Raw genomic sequence first — 21,130 nt, 5'->3', positions numbered from 1 at the left:
GGGCGTGCATGCCAGTGTGCTGTCACCTGGCCAAGAAGCAGAACTCACTCACAGGGCAGCGACCCTTGGGGAGCCCTCGTCTCTGCAGAGGCAGCTGCTGTCGTGATCCGCGGCAATCATTGTGTTCTACCTTGGGATGGTGATGTGCTTTAGGAATGCATGAGTTTTGTCTGCTGTTTGACGCCTCTATATATGGAATCATACAGCTCGTAGCTGCGGCATCTGCTTTGTTTTTTGCCTCCTCAGCATTATGTTTGTGAAATACATCTGCGTTGCTGTGTGCCCTGGTTGTTATGTCCCCCACCCCGCCGAGGCTGCGGGGCAGGGAGTGGGCGGGAGGGTAAGCGTCCAGCACTGGGCCTGGGCCCGCCCGTTCGCCAAGCCCCGGAGGGTTTCTGGGAAGGCTGGGCACAGCCAGCATCGGCCCCGGTGGGCCATCTGCCCAGGGAGCGGAGGTACCAGCCGTGAGGTGATCATGCAGGGGAGCATGTGCATGTGGGAGCGTGTGTGCACTTGTGTGTGCTCACGTGTGTGGAGGGACGCAGGTATGAAGAGCCTGTGTGTTAAGTGCATGTGTTATCTGTTTGGGCACGTGTATGTAGGGGGTGGGGAGTGTGTGCAGGTGCAGGTGGGACAAAGGTGGCTGTGTGCCAGGTGTACTGAGGTGTGCACATGTGTGTGAGTGTGGAAATACATGCATGTGTGTATACCGATGCATGTGTGAATACTCTGTGTCTCAGGTGAGTCCTCAGCCACCTGTGATGAGCATGCAAATCCTATGCAAATGCGGGCTGAGTGAGAGCCATTCCCTCCCAGCCCTGCCTCCACCTCCCAGGCAGGTGGCCCAGCAGGTGCACAGCAGCCAAGCCCAGCAGACCCTGGCCCCCAGCACCGCCCACCGTACCTCTGTGCCGGGGGAAGGGCCTTTGCAGGGGCTCTGGCCTTGGTTTCCTGCTCCTTTAACTGTTAAGGGTGTCAGTTCAGACCCTGCTCTACACGCGCAAGCTGAGTGCCCTCAGGCAGGGACTGAACCTCCCTGAGGGTCCGTGTCTGCGTCTGTAAAACGGGAGAGCCGCGAGGTTCACTCCAGCTGAGGAGTCGCCGAGACGACCCTTTTCCCACTCAGAGCAGCTCCCTGTGGCCTCTGCAGACAGGCCGCCCTGAGCCCCGCCGAAGCCGGAAGCCACCACCTGGGGTCCACCTGCTGTGCCCCCCTCAGCCCATGCCCGGCCCCGGCCCCTGCCCCCTCTTTGCTTCTCTTTCCCTGCCTCCCCAGGTTTCATCTCTCAACCCAGAGGGACACAGCCCAGGGGGCACCACGCCTCACTGCACGGCTCCGGGGGCCTCGGAGATGGCACCCTCTGGAGCTGCGTGCTCCCTGGCCCTCCTCCTCACTCCAGGTCTCCACCTGCACCTCTGCCTCCCTGCCCGCCGTGTGTGTGTGTGTGTGTGTGTGTGTGTGTGTGTGTGCGCCTCCCTCCTGGACGCGGGGGCAGTGCCCACCCTCTGCTCCAATCAGCGCCCCCCTCGCCATCGTCTCTACCCTCCCCACCCCTGCCCTGCCACTGTCTCCACCCCCTACCACCACCGGCTCCACTCTCCCTATTCAAAGCTGCCTTCCTGCCTGCAGAGCCCGGCTCGAGGACTCCTCCTCCACGAAGCTCTTCCTGCCCGGGCAGCGTGGCGCGGTTGGCGTCGTCCCATACACCACAAAGTGGCGGGTTCAGTCCCCGGTCGGGCGCATATGGGAGGTAACCATCCATGTTTCTCTCTCCCTCTCTCTCTGCATTTTCACCGGGGCCTTTGTCAACCTACCCCGGGCGGCAGCATTTCCTGACTTGTCTCTGTCATCAATCCCCTGCTCACCCACTATCCCCGGAGCCCCCCCGAACAGAGCCGGGGTCTCCCCTCTTCAGCCAACCTCAGCGGAGCAGGCCAGAGCCTCCTGCTCATTGGACACCGTTCACACCTCCGTCCCCCGCACCCCCCCCCCCATCGTGACCAGGGGATGGGTCCTCGAGTCCCTCTCACTCCTCCGCCTCCCGGGCCGATTCCCCAGGCCCCCCTCGGCCTTCCCACCTTCCTCGGGGTCCAGTCCCAGCTGGGCCACCACAAACGGTGGTCCGCCCGGGAGCGTTTAAGCTGTGGGAGCCTCCGTGTTGTCAGAAGGTGAACCGAGATCCAGGAAACAGGAGCCCCGGGGCCCCACCCCAGCCTCCGCGGGGGCCGCTCACCCGGTAGTCGCTGGAGGTGACGTAGAAGATGGGCAGGAAGGCCAGCCAGATGATGCAGGTGGTGTACATGGTGAAGCCGATGAACTTGGCCTCGTTGAAGTTCTCGGGGCACTTGCGGGTCTTGAAGGCGTAGAGCGTGCAGAGCGCGATGAGCAGCACGTTGTAGGCCAGCGAGCCCAGCATGCTGGCGTCGCGGTGGTTGCAGCGCAGCGTCACCACCTCCCGCCGCTCCGGCGCCGTCTCCTTGCCCGTGCCCGGCGCCTCCACCACCAGCCAGGCCGTCACGATGAGCAGCTGCCCCGAGATGAGCGCCAGGCAGATGGCCACCTGCGAGGCGGGGCTGATGAAGCGCGGCCGCTGGGCGCCCTCGCGGGCGCCGCCGAAGATGCGCGCGATGCGGTTGGTCTTGGTGAGCAGGGCCGAGTAGCAGACGGAGAAGGCGGTGCCCAGGCCCAGGCGCCGCAGGGTGCACACGGCGGTGGAGGGCTTGGCCACGAAGACGAAGGTCATGCAGTAGCACAGGAACACGCCGCCCAGCAGGATGTAGCACAGCTCCCGGCCCGAGGCCTTGACCACGGGCGTGGCGTTGTGCCGCACGAAGACGCCCAGCACGAAGAGGGTGGCCAGGGCGCCCAGGCAGGCGATGGTGACGGGCCCCACGGCCCAGGCGTCGCCCCAGCGGATGTACTCCTGGGGCAGCTCGAAGCAGCCGGTGAGGCTGGCGTTGGGCCAGTAGCCCAGGCCGCAGTCCGCGCAGGTGAACTCGTCCCGCCGGTACTCGTAGGGCTGGCAGGGGATGCAGAGCCAGCAGCACACCTCGCCCGGCTGCACGCTCTTCACCTCGTTCCGCAGGCAGGGCTCGCTGCAGCGGGAGGCGGGCAGGGCGCCGGCCGAGGGCGCGGCCCAGGGGATGAGGCTGGCGTCCAGCGTCAGGCCTTCCGCCCAGTAGCCCACCTTCTGGTAGCGGTAGCGCCCGCTGCCCGCCCGCAGGTAGGTGAAGATGTTGTAGCGGCCGATGCCGTCGCCGAAGCGGTCGAAGCGGACCTCGCTGTGGGTGTCGGCCGGGCGGAAGGGGGCTGGGGGGCGGAAGGGAAAGAAGGAGAAGGGCCTGGAGAGGGCTGGATCGGTGGGTCATCCTGCGCGGAACCCAAACCCCAGAGCTGAGGCCTGTCCCGTCCTTCTGACCCTCCCCCTCACACACGCACACGAAAGCCGGCCCAGCCCCCCGCAGGTCGGCCGAATGAGAGGTTACAACAAACCCCAACCCTAAGCCCCAAGTAGACCCCAATCTTAAAGCCCAGGCATTACCACAACCTAAAGTCCACAGTGACCTCCAATCACAACTCCCCCAAACCCAGCCCCAGACCTAACCTCCAAACCAGGCCCCAACACACACCCCCTCTCCCCTAACTTAACCCCGAGACCCGAAAGCCGACCTGGGCCAAGGTCCAGTCCTGGTCCCACTAAATCCCCCCACTGACAACCCCAGCCCCAGCCCCAGCCTCGCCAGTCCTAACAGTGGGAGCTGAACCCCAACCTCAGTGGTCCCCTTAACCACTGAGGGTCCCCCGAATGTGCTTGGCAGGCAGCTCACAAATCACTTCTACACCCCGTGAACCTCAAGTCTCCCAGCCACACTCAGGGGGCAATTCCCTGGCATCCTGGGTCCCGGTGAGAAATCAGGGTTCAAGCAACAGCTGATGTGCTCGAGGCCCCGCGGGGAAGGGTGCAGCCTGGAGTCCCTGCAACCCCTAATCTTGCCTCCGGCCTCAGTGTCCTGAACACCAGCGCGAGCCCCCCTCCGTCCCACCGCGCCCCGCCGCGGCCCCGCACCCACATCCGCCGGCCCAGACCCTGATTCTCCCATCACTCCGAACGCCAATCTTGTTGGCACGGCTCCTCGTCCTGACCCCGGGCCGGGGCTCCAGGCTTTGCCAGCCCCGCAGCCCTCCCTGTCCCCCGGAATCCTTCCCGAAGCATTCACGTCCCTCAAAACTGGAACTTGTATTCGCATAACCTTTGGCTTGAGTGGAAAATCAAGGTTAGGAAGAGAAATTTCCCAGGAAAATGGAGTGGCATCGAGGCTCACTCTCAAGCCGCCCTCTTCTGACTCAGGCCGGTTCGCTGCCTGGGAACAGGCTCGGGGGCTCCCAGTCCCTGCGCCCGGCGTGTAAAGGGGCGGGAGCGGGAGGGAGGCGCCCCCAGCAGGAACCAGAGACTCTCTAGTGCAGGGCCAGCCAGACGCCCCCTCTCCCAGGGGGTCTCAGCAAGTGGAGGCTCGTCCTGGCTCCCGGGTCCTCCCTGCCTCCCATCCCTGTCCCGGCAGGGACCCCGGCGAGTCCCTTACTTGCTGTTGGCTATTTTCATGGCCAAGCCATGGACCCCAACCCATGGGCCTGCTCCCCTCGCCCTTGGCCGCCAGCCGCCAGTGGGCGCCGCCAGCACCATTACCATCGAACTTGACGTTGAGCACAAAGTCCTTGTAGAGGCGCCGCCCGCTGACGGGCCGCATGGCGTCGCAGAGGCGGGTGGTGTTGGGGCAGAGGGCACGGTGCATGTTGTGCAGCGCGTGGGCCATGGCGTACACGGCGTTGACCACGAACATGATCTTGGACTCCTGCTCGAAGGGCGCGGCCCGCAGGGAGTGGGCCGCGCAGTCCCGCCGCCGGAGGCTGCAGCGGAACCTCTGCTCCCAGAACTCGCGGAACCAGGGGTTGCGGCTGTTGTTCCAGGGGTCCAGGCCGCGGAAGTAGGCGGCGAAGTCGCCGATGGGGTAGGAGGCCAGCTCGATGGTGATGGCGCCCTCGGCGGCCCCCTCGCTGCCGGCCACCACGCTCTCCAGGGCCCCCCAGCCGTCGCTGGCCACCCAGGTGAAGCTGGCGTTGAGGCGCTGGGCGGCGGCCAGCAGCTCGCGCGCGTCCTCCGAGCGGGCGAACAGCACGGCCACGCGGGCGCTGGGCTTCAGCAGCAGCGAGCGCACCACGCCCTCGAAGGCCGCGCGGCTCATGGCGCGGCCCACCTTCTCCGAGGTGGCCACGCAGATGTTGCGGGCGCGGGCCTCCAGCTCGAAGGCCTCGATGCCCGTCTCGCCGTAGTCGCCCTCGGACGCCACGGTGGACACGTAGGTCCAGTTGAAGAAGCGGAGGATCTCGGCCATGGCCTTGGCCTGGAAGAAGTCGGGGGGCACCGTGCGGGCAAAGTAGTCGTAGCGGGACTTGTCGCTCAGCTTGGCACTGGTGGACGCGTAGCTGATCTGCGGGATCTGAAACAGCCGCAGGAGGTTGGCCACCTGGGGGAGGGGGGACAGAGAGGGCAAAGGTCAGAGGCAGAGGTGTCCCCGCAGCTCTCCGACCTCGGGATCAAGTGTTCACGTGGTCGGCCGTGAGGTCACCCTCTCCCCAAAGACCCGGATCCTGTGTGCCGTGGCGTCCCCCACCGGGGACGGGGAGAGGGAAGACCCGGGCCGAGCCCAGGGCCCCGAGCCACCCCTGAGCTCCTCCGCTGCCCCCCTCAGACACATGGCAGTCGCAAAAGTGGGAGCCAAGGGAAGGCCCAAGCCGTGGGCGGGGAGAGGTTGGCGCTTGGCTGCACAGGGAGGAGGAAGGCGCCAGATGGCATCGGGGATGCTCAGGGCTCTCACGCCCTCTACCTGTCTGGGCAGTTAACCTTCCCAGATCAATCCCGGTGGGATGATGGGGAAAGAAGGAAGAGGCTTCCCAGGAAGGAAGACCCAGATCTGAGGGCCCCCATGGCCCTGAGAGCCCACGGGTGGGTCTCCTCTGGGCACCGCCGGCTGCCCCGCAGCCCCTCGCCCACCCCCCACCCCCCGGTGGCTTGGACCTGCCCCGACAGTGCTGTCTCGCCAAGGACCTGGGGGGTTGGGGGCAGGTGAGAGCAGGAGAGGCTCAGGGTCCGAAGGAGGAGGCCCAGGAGACCAGGGGACCCTCCCCACCCCCACACATTCTGCTTCTCTCCCGCCGTTTCGCTCCTCAGGGCTGCTCCTGGCTTCTATCTCCCACCCCTTTCCAATCCGCAGAGATGACCTAGCACAGTGATGGCAAACCTATGACACGCGTGTCAGAGGTGACACGCGAACTCATTTTTTTGGTTGATTTTTCTTTGTTAAATGGCATTTAAATATATAAAATAAATATCAAAAATATAAATCTTTGTTTTACTATGGTTGCAAATATCAAAAAATTTCTATATGTGACACGGCACCAGAGCTAAGTTAGGGTTTTTCAAAATGCTGACACGCCGAGCTCAAAGGGTTCGCCGTCACTGGTCTAACAGATCCCAGGCCCTTGGCTGAGAGCCCCAGGTTCACATCTCCACGTTGCAAGGGCCTTGGCGTATGGCTGCCTCTCTCCGGTCTCAGTTTCCTCACCTATGAAATGGGTTAATCATAACAGCAGCCAGTACTGACTATGCCCTTCTGACCCGCCAGCCCCCGATACATGCTGGGCATGTATTACTTCATTAAATGCCCACCACAACCCTATGCCCCGTGAGTCCCGCTTTATAAGGGGGAAACTGAGGCACAGGAGAGCGAAGTGGTGCCCAGAGTCACGCAGTGAGTGGGGGGCGGTGAGCCGGGATTCAAACCTGGAGCTCTGACTCCAGAGGCCTGGCTATTGCCTCCTCAGGGCTGTTTAACCTCATGTGTGTGGGGTGGGGTGGGGTGGGTGACGGGAGTGTGATGTTTTCCCTGCACAATCTCTACAACTGGCCCCCCGCCCCCCATGAGATGGGGCACTTTCTCAGTCCCCCGTTAAAAGCCACTCCCAGGAAGCTTCTAGTTCCTCCTCCAGGGCAGGGCAGCCCAGAGCCCTGCTCAGTGGGAATCTGTCTCCAGCCTCAGTTTGAGCAGTCCCCCCCCCCTCCCCAATACCTGGATGGAGACGTCACTGTAGGAGCCGCCGATGACACCCGTGACGGCAGTGGGAGCATCGTCGTTGGTGGCATAGGAGCCGTCGGGGCAGACGTGGCGTGAGCCGTCGGCGCCCCGGCTGAGCGAGGCGCGCACGAAGTCCAGGGCCTGCTCCAGGGCGTACGTGTCCTTGGAGCAGGTGTCCAGTATGTGCGCGCCCAGGCGCACGCCCGGCAGCAGGCGCGGGTCGCGGTTGATGCGGTCCAGCGCGAACAGCATGGCCTCCAGGCGCTGGATGCCGCGGTGCTCGTTGACCGGCCCGCACTCCTCGGCCGGGCCGCCCTTCTGGTGCACGGGGAACAGCCCGCCCAGCACCAGGTCCCCCTCCAGCGTCAGCACCTTCTTGGCCGGGCCCTCGGCCCCAGCGCCCCACAGCAGCAGTGCCAGGAGTCCCAGCAGTGCTCCCATGGCCCCAGAGCGGGTGGGTGGGCCCCGCAGACCTGAGCCTCCAGGGGGTGAGGGCAGAAGCAGCAAAGGCAGGTTTTGAGGGGGAGAGGAGGAGCAGGAGCGGACAGATAGGAAGCAAGAGGAGAAGGGGCCCGGCTCCTGCAGAGAGAGACAGACAGACAGACAGACAAGAGAGAAGCAGAATCTGAGAGCGGCTACCCCTTCTGACTCTGCCTCCCCCAAACCACTTCCCAGGCACTCAGGAGCCAGGGAGGGGTGATGTCACTGACGAGGCTAGCAGCTCCTGGACACCCCTGGCCTGTCTCTCAGCCCTGCCCTGAGCTGGGGCTGGAGGTGGGCCCTGTGTCTATTCCAGGCTCAGCAGAGAGGGCGGGAGATGGCACAGGAGACCCCAGCCAACACCCATCTCACCGCAAATCGAAGAGCGTCCCGGACCCTCACAAACCTCCCAGGACCCCAAGGTCAACAACTTCACAGCAGAGACCAGATGCCACTTACAGACGGGCCCAGTGCCACCCCGAGGCATGGCTTTCCTGGCGGGGCCCTGCTGGCTGCGAGCCCGCCCGGGAAAAGGGTGTTCGTCTCCAGCTCCTAGGCCGGCTGGCGCCCAGGTGAGCCCCAAGGGTCCTACGTAGCCTCTGGTTCTGCAAAAGCCACCCCGAGCCCCCTCCCTGGGGGAGTAAGAGAGACCCCGGGCACTGCAGTTGGGCAGCCAGGAGGCCCCAGGGAGGGACGCCCAAGTGGCCCCGGTCCTAAGGCAGCAGGGGGTGTAGATGTGAGGGTGCCTGTGTCCGTCGGGTGGGGACGGCTCGTCTGGTCCGAATCTCACAGCCATGCTCAGGGCGAGGCTTTCCCACCTGAGCTCGGCGCTGAAGCTGAGACTTTGCCTCCGCTTCCTCCCCAGCTCAGAGCCCAGGAGAGAGTCATGTCTCCAGCCTCCCCACCCTCAGTCAGGGTCCTGTCCCCCCCGGCCCAGCCCTCTCCCCCTGTACCCGTCACGTGCCAGCTGCCCTCCCAGACCCCTGCCCCGCACTGGCTCACGCAGTCACGCAGCCTGGGGAGCTGGGAGAGGGGGCCTGAGCCTGAAGAAGGGCAGCAACTCGTTCCAGGACCCAAGTCCTGGCCACGGAGGCTGAGCACGGCCCTCTGCCCCTCACCTCCCCAGGGCTGACCTGCTGCTGGTGCCAGGGTGGGGGACTGGGGTCCTGTGGGGGCCGAGAGGGAGGGGAGCAGGGACCCAGATGGGGGCTGAGGCCCAGACCTGTCAAGACCACGAGCCTCTTACAGGGGCGCCAGGGACCGAACCCCCAGAGGAGACAGACCCTGCAAGCAGGCAGCCCCCGGGGCCTGGGCCCCAAAATCCGGACAGGGAGCGATCCAGCCCGAGAGGCTGAGACAAAGATAGAGGCACAGACAGAAAGACGGACCAAAGGACGGAGGAGCAGGGGAACGAAGCGAGGGACGAGGGAGCGCCGTGCAGGGCGAGCGTTTCCTGGGGAAGGAAGGCGGGACGCCTGGGGCTGTCTTCCCGCTTCTGGGTGCCCCGGCAGGGACGGGGCGCCCCGAACTCGAGGGCCCGCGGGATTCCGGGACGTGGGGTCGATGCAGGGGGCTGCAGCCACGGGCTCACCCTACCTGCGCGCCCGGTTCTGGCGCGGAGAGGAACGGAGAGAAGCCGGGGGCGCGGGATCGGGCTCCCACTCGCTCGGTCGCTCGCCCGCTCGGCGGCTGTGAGCTCTCCGCCCGCTCGCCCCGCCGCTTTCAATGCTGCCGCCCCGCCCCCGGCCGGCCGGCCCGCCCCGGCCACTCCCCCGTCCCTCCCCACTCCTACCTCCCGCTCCCACCCCGCCTCCGCCCCCCAAGACTCTCCACCCCTGCGCCGCCTGCTCGGGCTCCCGGCCGGGATGCCGCCCGGAGCTGTCCGCCTCGCGGTGCTGAATCCTCGCCGCTCCCGCCAGGCGCTGAACCCGGCCCTTGGCCCCCTCCGCCCCGCGGTCACATCCGCTCCAGGGAGCCGCGGGCAGGGGGCGCAGGACTGGGAAAGTCACTGAGCCCCAGGAGGAGGGCAAGCCTAAGGGTTCCCACCTGCGAGGGCAGTGGGGCTGGCCTGGGGTCGCGGGGTGAAGGGGCAGGTGGGAGAAGGGTCAGGGCTTAGACAGGTCTGTCCCTGTCCTCACATCCCCCCCCCCCACACACACACACACACTCGGGGCGGGGGCATGTGTCTTCAGCCCCATGTGGAGCTGGGGCCTGAGTCACTCGGAGGAAGGGATGGGGGGGGGGGCGGTCAGAGGAGGATGGGGCCTCCTCTTCCTTCCTGCAGATGACCTTTAAGCTGCTAGCTACCCCCCCATCCCCCAGCCCTGACCCCCACAGCAATCCTCACCCTCATGTGCAAAGGGGGAGGGGGTACTGCAGGCCAGGGACTAGGTCCACCCTGAGGGACACGCTGGTGCTGGCAGGGGCACCTGGGAGGGAGAGGACTGGGGAAGAGGCTCCTGAAACAGGCGGCCACGTGGGAGGGAACGGGCTGGCGCCTGAGCAGAGGGAGGACAGCTCTGGACCCTCCTCCGGCAGCAGAAAGGGGAAGGCGGCCCAGGTACCGGCCCAGGGCCGCACGGGGGACAAGCTGCAGCGCCAGCCTGTGCTGACGGGCTTGGGGAGGGGCCCGTGGGCACAGGCACTAACACGTGCGAGGAGCACGGCATCCCCACCCGCTCCCCTGCTGCCCTTTCTTCCACAGGTGTGAGCAGAGGCAAGGCTCGCTCAGACACATGCTAACGAGCACATGCCAAGCCCAGGCCCTCAGGCACACGCATCTACGCGTGCGTGGCAGTTGGGGGTGGGGGGGTGTCGGCACGGAAGGACAGGTTTTGCCTCGACACAGAAACCTGATGCCCCACTGCTCTGGAAAGAACACAGCTGTGAAACAGACAAACACATCAAACCCCAACCAACAACTCCATGGCTGACGGGAGGCGATGGGGCAGCGGGTGCGGGTTCAGAGCTGTCAGACAGGCTGCGGAGGGAGGCAGGCTGTCTTCCCGCTCCCGCTGCTCTCACCTCACCTTGCGGGCTGGCTCAGGGACTGCTCCCTGGGGTGGGTGAGCAATGGGCCAGGCCTGAGCAGAGCGGTTGACAGCAGCAGGACGCTGAGGTGAGAGGAGCCGCACAGCAATCCCAGCTCGCTCAGCAGGCGGCCTCACAGAAGACGCCGGGTGTTAAACGCAGCGCCCGCCCCATGGCAGGGCCCCCGACAACGGGCTGCATGCGCTGCACGGTCCCACGCAGCACACGGACACGCAGTTACACACCCAGCCCTACGGAGCTGCACATGTGGACGCAGTCATACGTAGCAATACATGTAAACCCAAACACTGTGCTGTACATGCAGATACAGCCATAACATACAGCTTTATTTATTTGTTTTTAATATATTCTTATTGATTTCAGAGAGGAAGGGAGAGATAGAAACATCAATGATGAGAGAGAATCACTGATCGGCTGCCTCCTGCAGGCTCCCTGCTGGGGATCGAGCCTGCAACTTGGGTTTGTGCCCTGACCCTGAATTGAACTGTGACCTCCTGGTTCATAGGTTGATGCTCAACCATAGTGCCATGCCAGCTGGGCCATAACACACAGCTTTAAATGTGGACACACATATATAGCTGTACACATGGACACAAACATATGGTCATACAGCACGTCATGAATAATAGAGCCACCCCTGAGGCTCGTTTAAGCTGCCCTCTGCCCTGTGTGGACACACACAGCTGTATTCACACAGACACACAGAAAAAGACAACTGTACATGTCAACACACAACCACACACACAGCGGTCCAGACACAGCCACACACAGAGAGTAGCGTGTGGAAAAAGCCCCCAGTGATGCTCCCAGCAGCCAGCCTCACACCGGTCACACACAGCCATCCACACGAACACAGCCACCTCCAGCACATCACACCCTCATGCCCACTTGGCACAGCCTCCCCAGCAGACCCATCCATGGTCACACACAGAATCAAAAGCACGAGCACGTGTGCACACGCACAGGCAGGCACACAGACGCGGGCGGGCACAGCAGGGACACCTCACCTGCGGGGCAGATGCCAGCATGAACACAGGCCCACTCGAGCCACAGACACGAATGCTTCCCTTGCAGGCAGGTGAAGGCAGGCTGTGAGCTCCCCACTCCTGAGCCCGGGGGCACCCTGTGCCCAGTTCCCACACCCCTCGTCCTGCTCTCCAGCAGCTGGGGAACCTCTGGCACTGCTGCAAGGGAGGGGCAGCTGCGCTGGGGCCACAGAGCAGGGAGTGGAAGGCCTCCCGGACTCCTGTCTGCCCCCCACCCCAGGGTGCTGTCCCCCCTTCCTCTTCTTGGGCTGGGGGTGCTCCTGCCCACTCCCTACCTATCTGCACAGGACTCCCCAAGGTAGAACACACACACACAAATGCACAGCACAATCCCAGGTGAAACAATAAAGTCTTTTGCTTTATTCTGGTTCCTGGAAGCTCCAATGTGAATCTGAAAAAGATGTAACAGAGCAGCAGCCCCGGGATGGGGGCAGGGAGCAGTCCCTGCTCCTTTGCCCTGGAGCCAGAGGGCAGTGAGGACAGGGCTTAGCTAGAGGCCGGGGTCGAAGTAAAGGTCCCCTGAGACCCCTGGCCCTCGCCCGGGCCCCGGAAGGTGGAGGAGGAAGGAGGCTGAAGAGTCCGGTCCCGTTCCTTTAGTGACTGCAGCACAGAGGAGGGGGCCACGGGCTACTCCTCGCCTTTTTCAGGGGTACTGAGCTCCCGGGGCCACTTGGGAGCTCCAGGGGCTCAACCTCAGGGCTCAGCCTGGGCTCCCCCAGGGGTCCCTCGCCCTCCAGGTCCAGCTCCTCAAAGGATGAGCCGCTGGCGCCCGACTCGCTGTAGCTGTGCTCACTGCGGGTGTCACTGTCGTCCCAGCTGCGGCTGCTCACCCCTGGGGACAGTGTGGCCGCCGACGTCTCCCGACTGCCAGGACCCACCTCCAGGCTCACAGAACTCGCATCGCTCAGCGTGTCAGCTCCTGGGCCAGGAAGAGGGAGCGCAGGTTAGCCAGAGAGAGGACAGAGCTCGCCCACCAGCCCAGCCACTCAGCCTACACTGTTCATGAATAATAAAGCCAGCCTGGCCCAGGAGGCTCATTCCAGCTGCCCTCTGTCCTCTGCCCTCTGCCCTGACCCGCTGCACTGACAGGGCAGAGGGAGCAAGGAGGAAGGGGGGAGGGCAGCCTCTGCGCACACCTCTCCCTACCCTGAATTAGCCTCAGCTCCCTGCATTCCCACAAAGCCTGCCCCCTCCCCAACAGTCCATTAAGGATCACTGGGCCCTGAGGTGAGAAGCTGAGGGTAGAACAAAGAGACCAAATTGATGCCCCCCCTCCACCCCCATTTCAGGCTTGGAGAGAGGTTTGTCCAAGGCCAGGGACTGAATGTTACCCAGAAGGCATGAGGACGGGAGACTGTGCCCCTCCCCCCATGGAGGGCCCCCAAGGAGCAGCCACATGCAGGAAGTCAGCTGGCCCCTGCCTCTGGCCCCTAAGCCTGACCGGAGGAGGAGGAGGCAGCGGGCCGGAGAGCGATGGAGTCCTGAGGAATCCTCTCCTGGCTGTTTGAAGGAGGGTGCTGGGAGGAAGCACTTTGGGGCTCTCTTCTCCTATGCCCAGGTCACCCCAGGAGGGCCCTTACCTACCCCAACCACTGGTGGTTCCTGAGCCACAAAGCAGGAGGGGACCGCGAGAGCACTCTGCTGGCAGCTGGGAGCCCGAGACAGTGCTGCACGGGGCTGCGGGGGTCGTCCCCCAAGCCTGCTCCTCCACCCCCCATGCGCTCCAGGCAAGCAGCCCTTCATCTGCCCTAAGAGCAACCCCTCAATTCATCTCCCAGATCAGAGGCACTGACCACAGCTGGGGTGGCGAGGAGGGCAAGGCTCAGGCCCACCGTGTGCGGACCCGGACTGAGAGGAAGCTGACAGGCCCTCTCCTGCGTGAGAGGGAGGGGCGGCTGTCCAACATCATAGAAGGTGAGGGGGGCAGCGTCCCCAGATCCTGTCTCCATAGTGACGGAGCCCAGAGCCAGGCGCAGCTGGGACTGCCTGGCATTTGGACTTGGCCTGGAACTCTGATTAAGCCTCAGCTGGAGCCCAGGGTGGGATGGGAATTTGGGGTCTGCCCTCCTCGTCCCCTTGGCCCCAGGAAAATGTCCTCTGGGCCCAGGGCAGAGGTGCAGTGAGCCCTGGAGGGACCAGGCTGCTGGCCCAGCGCCTTCTTCTTGCCAGGGCCCCAGTCATGGCTCTCCTGGTACAGGCATTCAAGAGGGAGCCCAGGCCACGCCCTGATTTAGGGGTGGTCCCCTCTGACCTGGGTCAAGACTCCAGCCCCTCATTGCTCCGTAAATAATGATGAGCACCCAGGCTGCAGGCCTGAAAGGAGCTAACGAGGAGGCCCCATTAAATTCTCCTGTTCTTCCCACGCACTGGCTCTCTGGGGACCAGGGCATGGAAATCTCTCCTGCTCCTGGGGTGGGAGTGGTCAGGGAAGGAGCCCAGGGGAGCCTGGGATGTGGGGACGCTCCTGGCAAAGGAGCACAAGGCAAGGAGTCAACACCCCACCTCCCTCCCCAGGGCTGCTGGGGCAGAGACGAAGCTGCCACCTTCACCCCAGGCCCCCTCCTCCGCTGCCCACAGCCAGCGCAAGGCGATCAAATAGGCATCGCCTCCCTGGAGCTGAATAATACATCAATGTAATCACAGGCACAGGCAGCTAATCACCCCTCACCTCCCAGCCCAAGAGGGGCCCAGCAGGGAGGCAGGCGGGACAGGCCAAGCCTTGGGCGGCCAGGCTCCCAACATGCACTGCTATGCAAGTGGCCTGCACCTGGCGTCAGGGCAGACCCTGTCAGAGGGGAGCAGACCCCTCGGCCTCCACACCAGGGAGTGGGCGGGCAGGCTGGTGGGAGGACGGGCCCAGGCGCTAGGGGCGTGGGAGCGCTGGCTGCAGCCAGCTGTAGTGGGTGCCAAGCAGTTCCTGGCAGGTGGTGTTTGGGAGGGAGGTTGGGTAGGTGGGCCAAAAAAAGGGGGAGAGGCAGCAGAGGGGGGGTCAAAGGAAGGTCAAGGCACTGCCCCTTCCTGCCTGGGGACTGCCTGGGCCCGCTGACCTTGGGCCACATCCTGTGCCCAGTGAGGGCATGGAGCGTCTGCCAGCACCACAGGAGGGTGGGAGTGCCCCATGGAGGTAATTAAGCGGCAGATGAAGCTAACTGTGCTGGACGCAGCCCCTAGGGAGTGGACTGCCTCCCACACCCCACCCCCAAAGCTCAGGCCTCTCCAGGTGACCTTGGCTGCTGAGGGACCGACAGAGGGAGTGTCCTAAAGGGTATGAAGAGGGACAGCCACTCCTCCCGCCTGCACCACTCCCACAGGGGCTGGACCTCCAGACCCACACGAGGCTCCATATTCATGACCAAGGGTCAGAGCCCTGGGACCACTTGGGATGTTCCCAGCAGGTCTTCTCACCCTTGGGACAGTTCACGGTCATAAGAGGTCATGGCAGGAGGGTGGGCTGAGGACCGGCACACATCCTCTGGCCTGGACCTGGGTCTGAGGGCTGGCTCTGCTGGGAGGGGCCGGGTACCGATCCCCTGGCCCCTCTGCACGCTTTCTGGCTGCTCCTTGGCAGGGAGAAAGCAGCCGGCTCTGGGCGGGTGTACTGGGGGCAGGAGAACACCTGTCCGTTTACCTTCCAGATCCAGTGCCAACCTTATTTCCTGGTGAGCCCCACCCAGGCCCCCAATGGCGCCTTTCCTGAGCACCTCAGCCCCTCCCACGCGCATCCAGCTGTCCGTGAGCTGTTTCCAAGGGCACTCCTGTCGCACCGGAAGGGAATCAGGCAGAATCTTGTACCTGTGTTGCCAGGGGTAACATGGATGACTCTACACCTACATGGCCCCACGTGTCTGGGAACAGCCAATTCTGCCTGTGGGTCCCGGGTGGGCAGGTCTTCTTCCACCTCGGCCAAGCCTCACCTGGACACCCACAGGCAGCCCACGTGCCCAGAGTAGGGCTCCAGGCAGGCCCACCTCGCTCCCCTGCCCTTGTACCTGTGCCATCCATCTGGGCATCACTGGCCTCCGCAGGCCCCCGGCCTTTCCGCTCTGTCTCCTTCACCTCAGGCACATAGAAGTCTCCCTGCCGGGCCAGCGGGCACATGAAATAGATCTGGTCTTGCTGGTAGATCTCCAGCCGAGGGTGGGCACACAGCTTCCGCTCCTGCCAGAGAGGGACAGAGGAGTGAGCCCGGCACGGCCTCTTGTCCCTGAGTGGCTGCTCTGCCTCGGGCCCCAATCTCCCTCAAGTTCCCAACCCCACACTCGGGGGGCAGTGGTCCAAGGACCCAGGAGTCCTTGGGACAATACCCTGGACAAGTGCTCAGAGAGCCCAGGAGCCTGTCACTGAATCCTGAGTGCAGGGCTGGGACCAGAGGCCGTACCAGAAACCCTGGTCTCGCAGCCACGCAGCCTCGCGCCTCACACCACCACACAGGGGCCCACGAACCATGGCCTGCGGCACCCAAGCCAAGCCAAGCTCTGACTTGCCAGACTGTCTCTCCCAGGACCCCCTGCCCTGACCTCCTCCCCACCCTGGACAATAGTGACTGACCCACAGAGACCAGGAGAGGCCAGTGCCCTGTCCTTACAGACGTGTTACTGACAAATCCCGGACAGGGCTCCAGGCCAGCTGAGCCTAAGCCCCTCTTCCAGTCCCGTTGCCCTGCAAGTCCAGGTCCATGCCAGCCCGAGACTGTAGCTGTGGTGGCTCCCAGACCTTCCTGCTCCCGGGCTCAGAGTTTTAGCCGAGGGGGAGGAGCCAGACCCTAGGCTGGAGAGGCAGGCAGGACAAGTAGATCTAACACCGGACATTACTCCAGCTCCCCAGTGGGACCCATGTTCTGAGACAGGCACTCCCCTCCCCTCTGCCTGGACCCAGGCCCTAGGCTCCCCGTCCGTCCCTCGGTGTGGGTGGAAGGGGCACAGACAGATGCCCGAGTGCCCTGAGGCGGGAAACCAGGACAGGGCCAAGTGCATCTGCTCCTGAGCCCGCCCCTCCCTGCGATGGAGCACCATCACCACTGAGATGACCGGAGGCTCCTGCCCTGCCACTGCTCCCCACCAGCCTTCACAACATGGCTATTTATAGCGCCTGCCGGCTCTCACCACGAGCTCTGAAATGAGCCTTCCACTCAGCAGTAATGAGAGACCCGGCGGCCGGCGGGCAGAAGCCACTCCAGGACTCCACTTGTCCGCCTGCTGGCCGAGCCCAGGCTGAGGAGCCCCCTCCAGCTAAAGCACATGAAGAGGAGAGAGAGAGGGGGAGTGAGGCTGAAAGTGCCGGGGAGGCCTGTGTCCTGCGTCCCCTGCTCAGACGCAGAGTGGGACAGCCGAGCCCTCACTCCTCCAGGGTCAGTGAAGGAAAGTCATTATTTTTAATAGTTTGAGCCAATCTTTTCTGCCAACCTGGGTGCTCTCTGGGCCATCTCACGGGCCATGCCCCGAGCTCCTCCCATCTCTGAGTACACGGATGGCTGCCTCGCTTCTCCACCCGCCCACACACTCACTGCCCTGGCCCCCAGGAGGAGGCTGAGCAAGGGCACTTCAGGCAGCAGGAGCGACCAGGCTTTGGGACCCTTCCAATGCCAGCACTTGGGGGGCATCTGCCAAACCTGAGCCCCTCTCGGTGAAATGGGCCGTCACCAAGGCCAGGGTGGCTCCTGAAGAAGGTCCCGGTCCCTTCCTGGTAGCCAGAGGGAAGCAAAGAAAAAAGGGCCCCCGGACCCAATCAGGTCATGGCCTTCACCAGCAGCCCCATGCTCTGGGCCTTCAAAGGGTCCACAGGGAAATGCCTTAGTGGCCATCAGTCACCTGGTGGCCCGTCTCTAAGGGGCTGTAGACAGCTGGCTTTGGGGGATGCCCCTGGAACCAGAGCCTGTGCTCACCCAGAAACTCCAAGGATAGTGGAGCTCTACCCCTGCCTACACTCGAGCCTACTTAGCGTCCCTTCAGGAAGTAACGGGGATGTTAAGAGGGAAGAGTGCTCTTCCTACCCTCCTTTCTAAGCTGGGCACCAGGGTGGGCAGCGCCAGGCAGCCACCTTTGCCACCTGCTCTGCCAGCCCCCTCATTGGCAGGCAGGAGGCAGCTCTGTGGCTGCTCTGCGCATCTGCCTCCGCCAGAGAGCCGGGCTCTGAAGTTGCCTGGCTGTGGACAGCCCTGTTGCCATGGAGACTGCATCCTCCATCCTTGCCGTCGCCTTCATCTCAAAGCCATTGGGGAGAACAGACGAACAAGGGAGACAGAGGAGGGAGAGAAAACTGTGGCCTGGCTACACAGCCCCTCCTTCCCTGCCCAGCCCTCCCTCCTCACAGCATCCCATGCAGGAAGCACCAACTGCCCAAGCCTGCCCCAGGCCTCTGGAGGGGCAGCCTCATACCCAAGCACAGCCACCACCTGGAGACCCCTGGCACTCCCTGTTGGCAGAAGGTGCGAAGCTCATTGAAACCTCATTGACAGCTCAGCCCCAAGTCATTTTAGCACATGCTGGGCCTGTCAAAATTCAGACGCAGGGGCTTGAGGAAGGCAAAGGCACAAACTTCCAGCCCAGGCCCACAGGCAAGGGTCGGGCTTAGCAATGTCCCCGCAGCCTCTCTGTCCACTGAGCAGCAGTGAGTCCAGTGGTGGCTGGGGATGGAGGGTGCAGGACAGGACTAGCCACAGGCCCCGTCCCTAAGTGATCAGGCAGGGGACCAGGCCTTTCCCTCCCGGCCTCTGAGGGAAGAGGGGCCACTCTCAGGTCCTCGCTGCTCAGCAGGAGCTGTGGCCCAGGCAGCATGTCCACGAGCTGGTGACTATAGGAAACCAGTGAAGGAAGGAAGGGCAGCTGCCTCCCCCTCAGCCAGCCCCTGGGAGCCCTGGGAGAGCAGACTGCCAAGAGCCAAGGACACGAGGTCAGGGCCACGCTGGCTGGTACTGCTGGGGAAGGGGCCTGAAGTCCTCCCGGCCCGGGCACCCCTGCCCACAGCCAGACAGCCAGAGGCTTGAGGACGCGTCACTGGGACATCTGATGAGGCCACCACCCAGGGCAACCCACTCCCACACACAGTCTCAAGGGGACCACGGGGCCCTCCAAGGTGGGAGAGATGCAGGCTGGCAGGGTGCGCCCCAGCTGACAGAGAACAGTCAGCCAAGCAGGCCCAGGCGCCAGCAGGAGCTCCTGGACACGACGCAGGCGCTCTGGTCCCTGAGACTCACCTCCAAGGTTCCTTCCCTCCTGGACTTCCCACAAGCAGAGACAAAGGGGGGCCTGGGACACAGGGGGGTTTCCGGGAGACCTCACTTCCCACCCCCCACCCCTGCACTCACACCGGCTCCCTCACCAGGAGCGCTGGCAGACAGGGAAGGAGCAGGGCACCCAGGCCACCACAGTGCCACTGCCCAGCTACCTTGGGGACACACCACACTTCCTTGCCTCAGGAGGTGCTCACGTCCGAGTTGGGGGCAAGCATTCAGCCCACGCAGCATAGGGCTCCTGCGAAGGGGCTAACCTGGCATGCTGGCCAAGGTTTCCCACAGGCCCCACAGTGCCTCCCCTGAAGTTCTTACGGAATTAGGGGAGGGAGGGTGGAGGGGAGAGAGAACTACCTGAATTACCCTCATCTGATGGTCTACTTCAGCTAGGGTGGGGGTAGGTGAGGGTAGATGCCACCCCCAGGTAACCTAGAAGCTAAGTCTGCTCAGAGCTAAGTGACCTCAAATCCCCCAAAGGACGAGACATTGGGTGCAGGCCCAGGACTGGGTCACACATCTCCTACATGAGCTCTAGACCCAGGAGGGGATGAGGTCAGCTCCTTCCGCCTCCAGACAACCACAGCCCCTGACCACCGGCCTCAACGGGGTGAGGGCCCTGGCCCTCCCTGTTCATCCTGAGCTGCCCAGTCCTACCGCCCCTCCACACCAGGCTGGGCAGCCACACAGCCAGCGCACAGCTGCTGCATCGCACCTGAGGTGGTGGCATCTCCGCACTGGGTGAAGTGAGGCATGCTCATTTTTAATTACACAGACACCGACGTGCACCCGCCTGCACGCAGCGGTCCCTGCAAGTGGGGGCTCCGGCCCTGGAGGCCCCTTAGGCAGCTGGTCTGTATCTCACATGCAAAGTGATGCAAAGCAAGGGGGGAGGGGGGAGGGGGGAGGCGTAGCAGGGCTGCTGCTGGAAGGTGGCACGTTGTTATTATTCTGCCCGGGAACTTCTGTCAACTTCCCCCTCCCTGACTCCCTCTCATCCCCACCGGGCCTCCCAGCAGCCTCTGGCCAAGAACCTCAACCTGTACGTGGGGCCGGCCATGACAGCAGGGAGAACGTGAGAAGCGCTGGTGAGCTCCCTCCCCTCTGCAGCAGGAGGGCCCAAGGCTCTGAAAATGACAAGCAAAGGAGACAGGAGTGCTGCCAAGGAGGGCAGAGAGAGGGCAGGAAGGGGTCGAGACTAGACGGTAGCAGGAGCCTGAGCCTTGGCCTAGCTCCTGACAGATGGGTGGCTTCTCTCTGGATCAATCCCCCAACTGTAAGATAAAGAGATCGAAACAAAGGATCTCAAAAGAAGTGAGGAGTTGGGAAAGATGAGTAAAATACCATTACTTACAGATAAGGCAACTGTATACTTGAAAAACCCCAGAAGAATCAATGGAGACACTACCACAAACATCAAGGCCACTAAGTTCACAAAAGCACAGCCTTTCCTGTGCATCAGCCAGACGGAAAATATAATGGAAGTAAGAGCTGAAGGCGCTTGGGACGCGCTAGCCCCGGTAACCTGGAGCCTGGGAAGACTGAGAAAGGGGAGCGTGAGGGAGTGGGGCGCTCGCTGTGCCTACTGCTGCCACTGCCTGAGACTTTTCATTTTCACCTCAGAGCCGGCAGCGTGCCATGCAATTTACACCTCTGCTCATATTCCTGCACCCAGGGCCACGAGGAGGGCCTCAGGGGCGATAGAGACCAGGGTGGGCTGGGGCACCGAGGAGCAGGGGAGGGTGATTCGCTGAGTAGGCGCAGGGGACTCCAGCCCTTAAGCACCCCAGAGCCTGGGTGGCTGGGAAGCCATCCCCAGGCCCCGCATCTCAGCCCTGCTCTGGCTTCCCTGGGCCTGTGTGGAGCAGGACCAGAGGGCTGGGGAGCATGTGGGGGAGAGCCCCATAGGGAGCTGGGGGCGCAGTCCTGGGACCCCACCACTCTCTCTTCCAAAGGTGCGAGGGGAGCCAGGGCAGGCCCACAGCCCCCCCGGACAGCTGACAGCTGCTGGGGCGGGCCTGTGCAGTCAAGGACCTGGGCCCGCCCCGCCCAGACAAGCCCACAGAACGCTGCTGACTGATTACCCAGCAGCAGGAAGGCTGCTCGGTGCAGATGGGCAGATGGAGCCGTGAAGCCAAGCACCTGGGAGCCAGAGGAACCAGAAAGTGCCAGAGAGCAAGGACAGGTGGGTGAGTGG

The 21,130-nt window shown here is 63.6% G+C and overlaps 2 protein-coding genes across 2 annotated transcripts in view; both read right to left on the bottom strand.

Moving 5' to 3' along the window:
• The window catches only part of GRM2 (glutamate metabotropic receptor 2), an 8,764-nt gene extending 218 nt beyond the window's left edge, over nucleotides 1-8,546 (bottom strand). The window contains exons 1-3 of the mRNA XM_023745995.1: nucleotides 7,126-8,546; nucleotides 4,686-5,523; nucleotides 2,176-3,310 (exon numbers count right to left, since the gene is read on the bottom strand). Coding sequence (XP_023601763.1) covers nucleotides 2,176-3,310; nucleotides 4,686-5,523; nucleotides 7,126-7,572 — 2,420 coding nt within the window. The 5' untranslated portion in view covers nucleotides 7,573-8,546. The remainder of the gene's footprint in view (nucleotides 1-2,175; nucleotides 3,311-4,685; nucleotides 5,524-7,125) is intronic.
• Nucleotides 8,547-12,045: 3,499 nt separating this feature from the next.
• The window catches only part of RAD54L2 (RAD54 like 2), a 62,944-nt gene continuing 53,859 nt past the window's right edge, over nucleotides 12,046-21,130 (bottom strand). Inside the window, 3 exon segments of the mRNA XM_006104840.3 lie at nucleotides 12,046-12,391; nucleotides 12,394-12,627; nucleotides 15,698-15,866. Coding sequence (XP_006104902.2) covers nucleotides 12,336-12,391; nucleotides 12,394-12,627; nucleotides 15,698-15,866 — 459 coding nt within the window. The 3' untranslated portion in view covers nucleotides 12,046-12,335.

This window comes from Myotis lucifugus, unplaced genomic scaffold (assembly GCF_000147115.1).
Source record: "Myotis lucifugus unplaced genomic scaffold, Myoluc2.0 scaffold_614, whole genome shotgun sequence".
NCBI classification, from domain to species: Eukaryota; Metazoa; Chordata; class Mammalia; order Chiroptera; family Vespertilionidae; genus Myotis; species Myotis lucifugus.
Note: the sequence above shows the minus strand (reverse complement) of the source record. Positions and strands in the feature narration are given on the sequence as shown.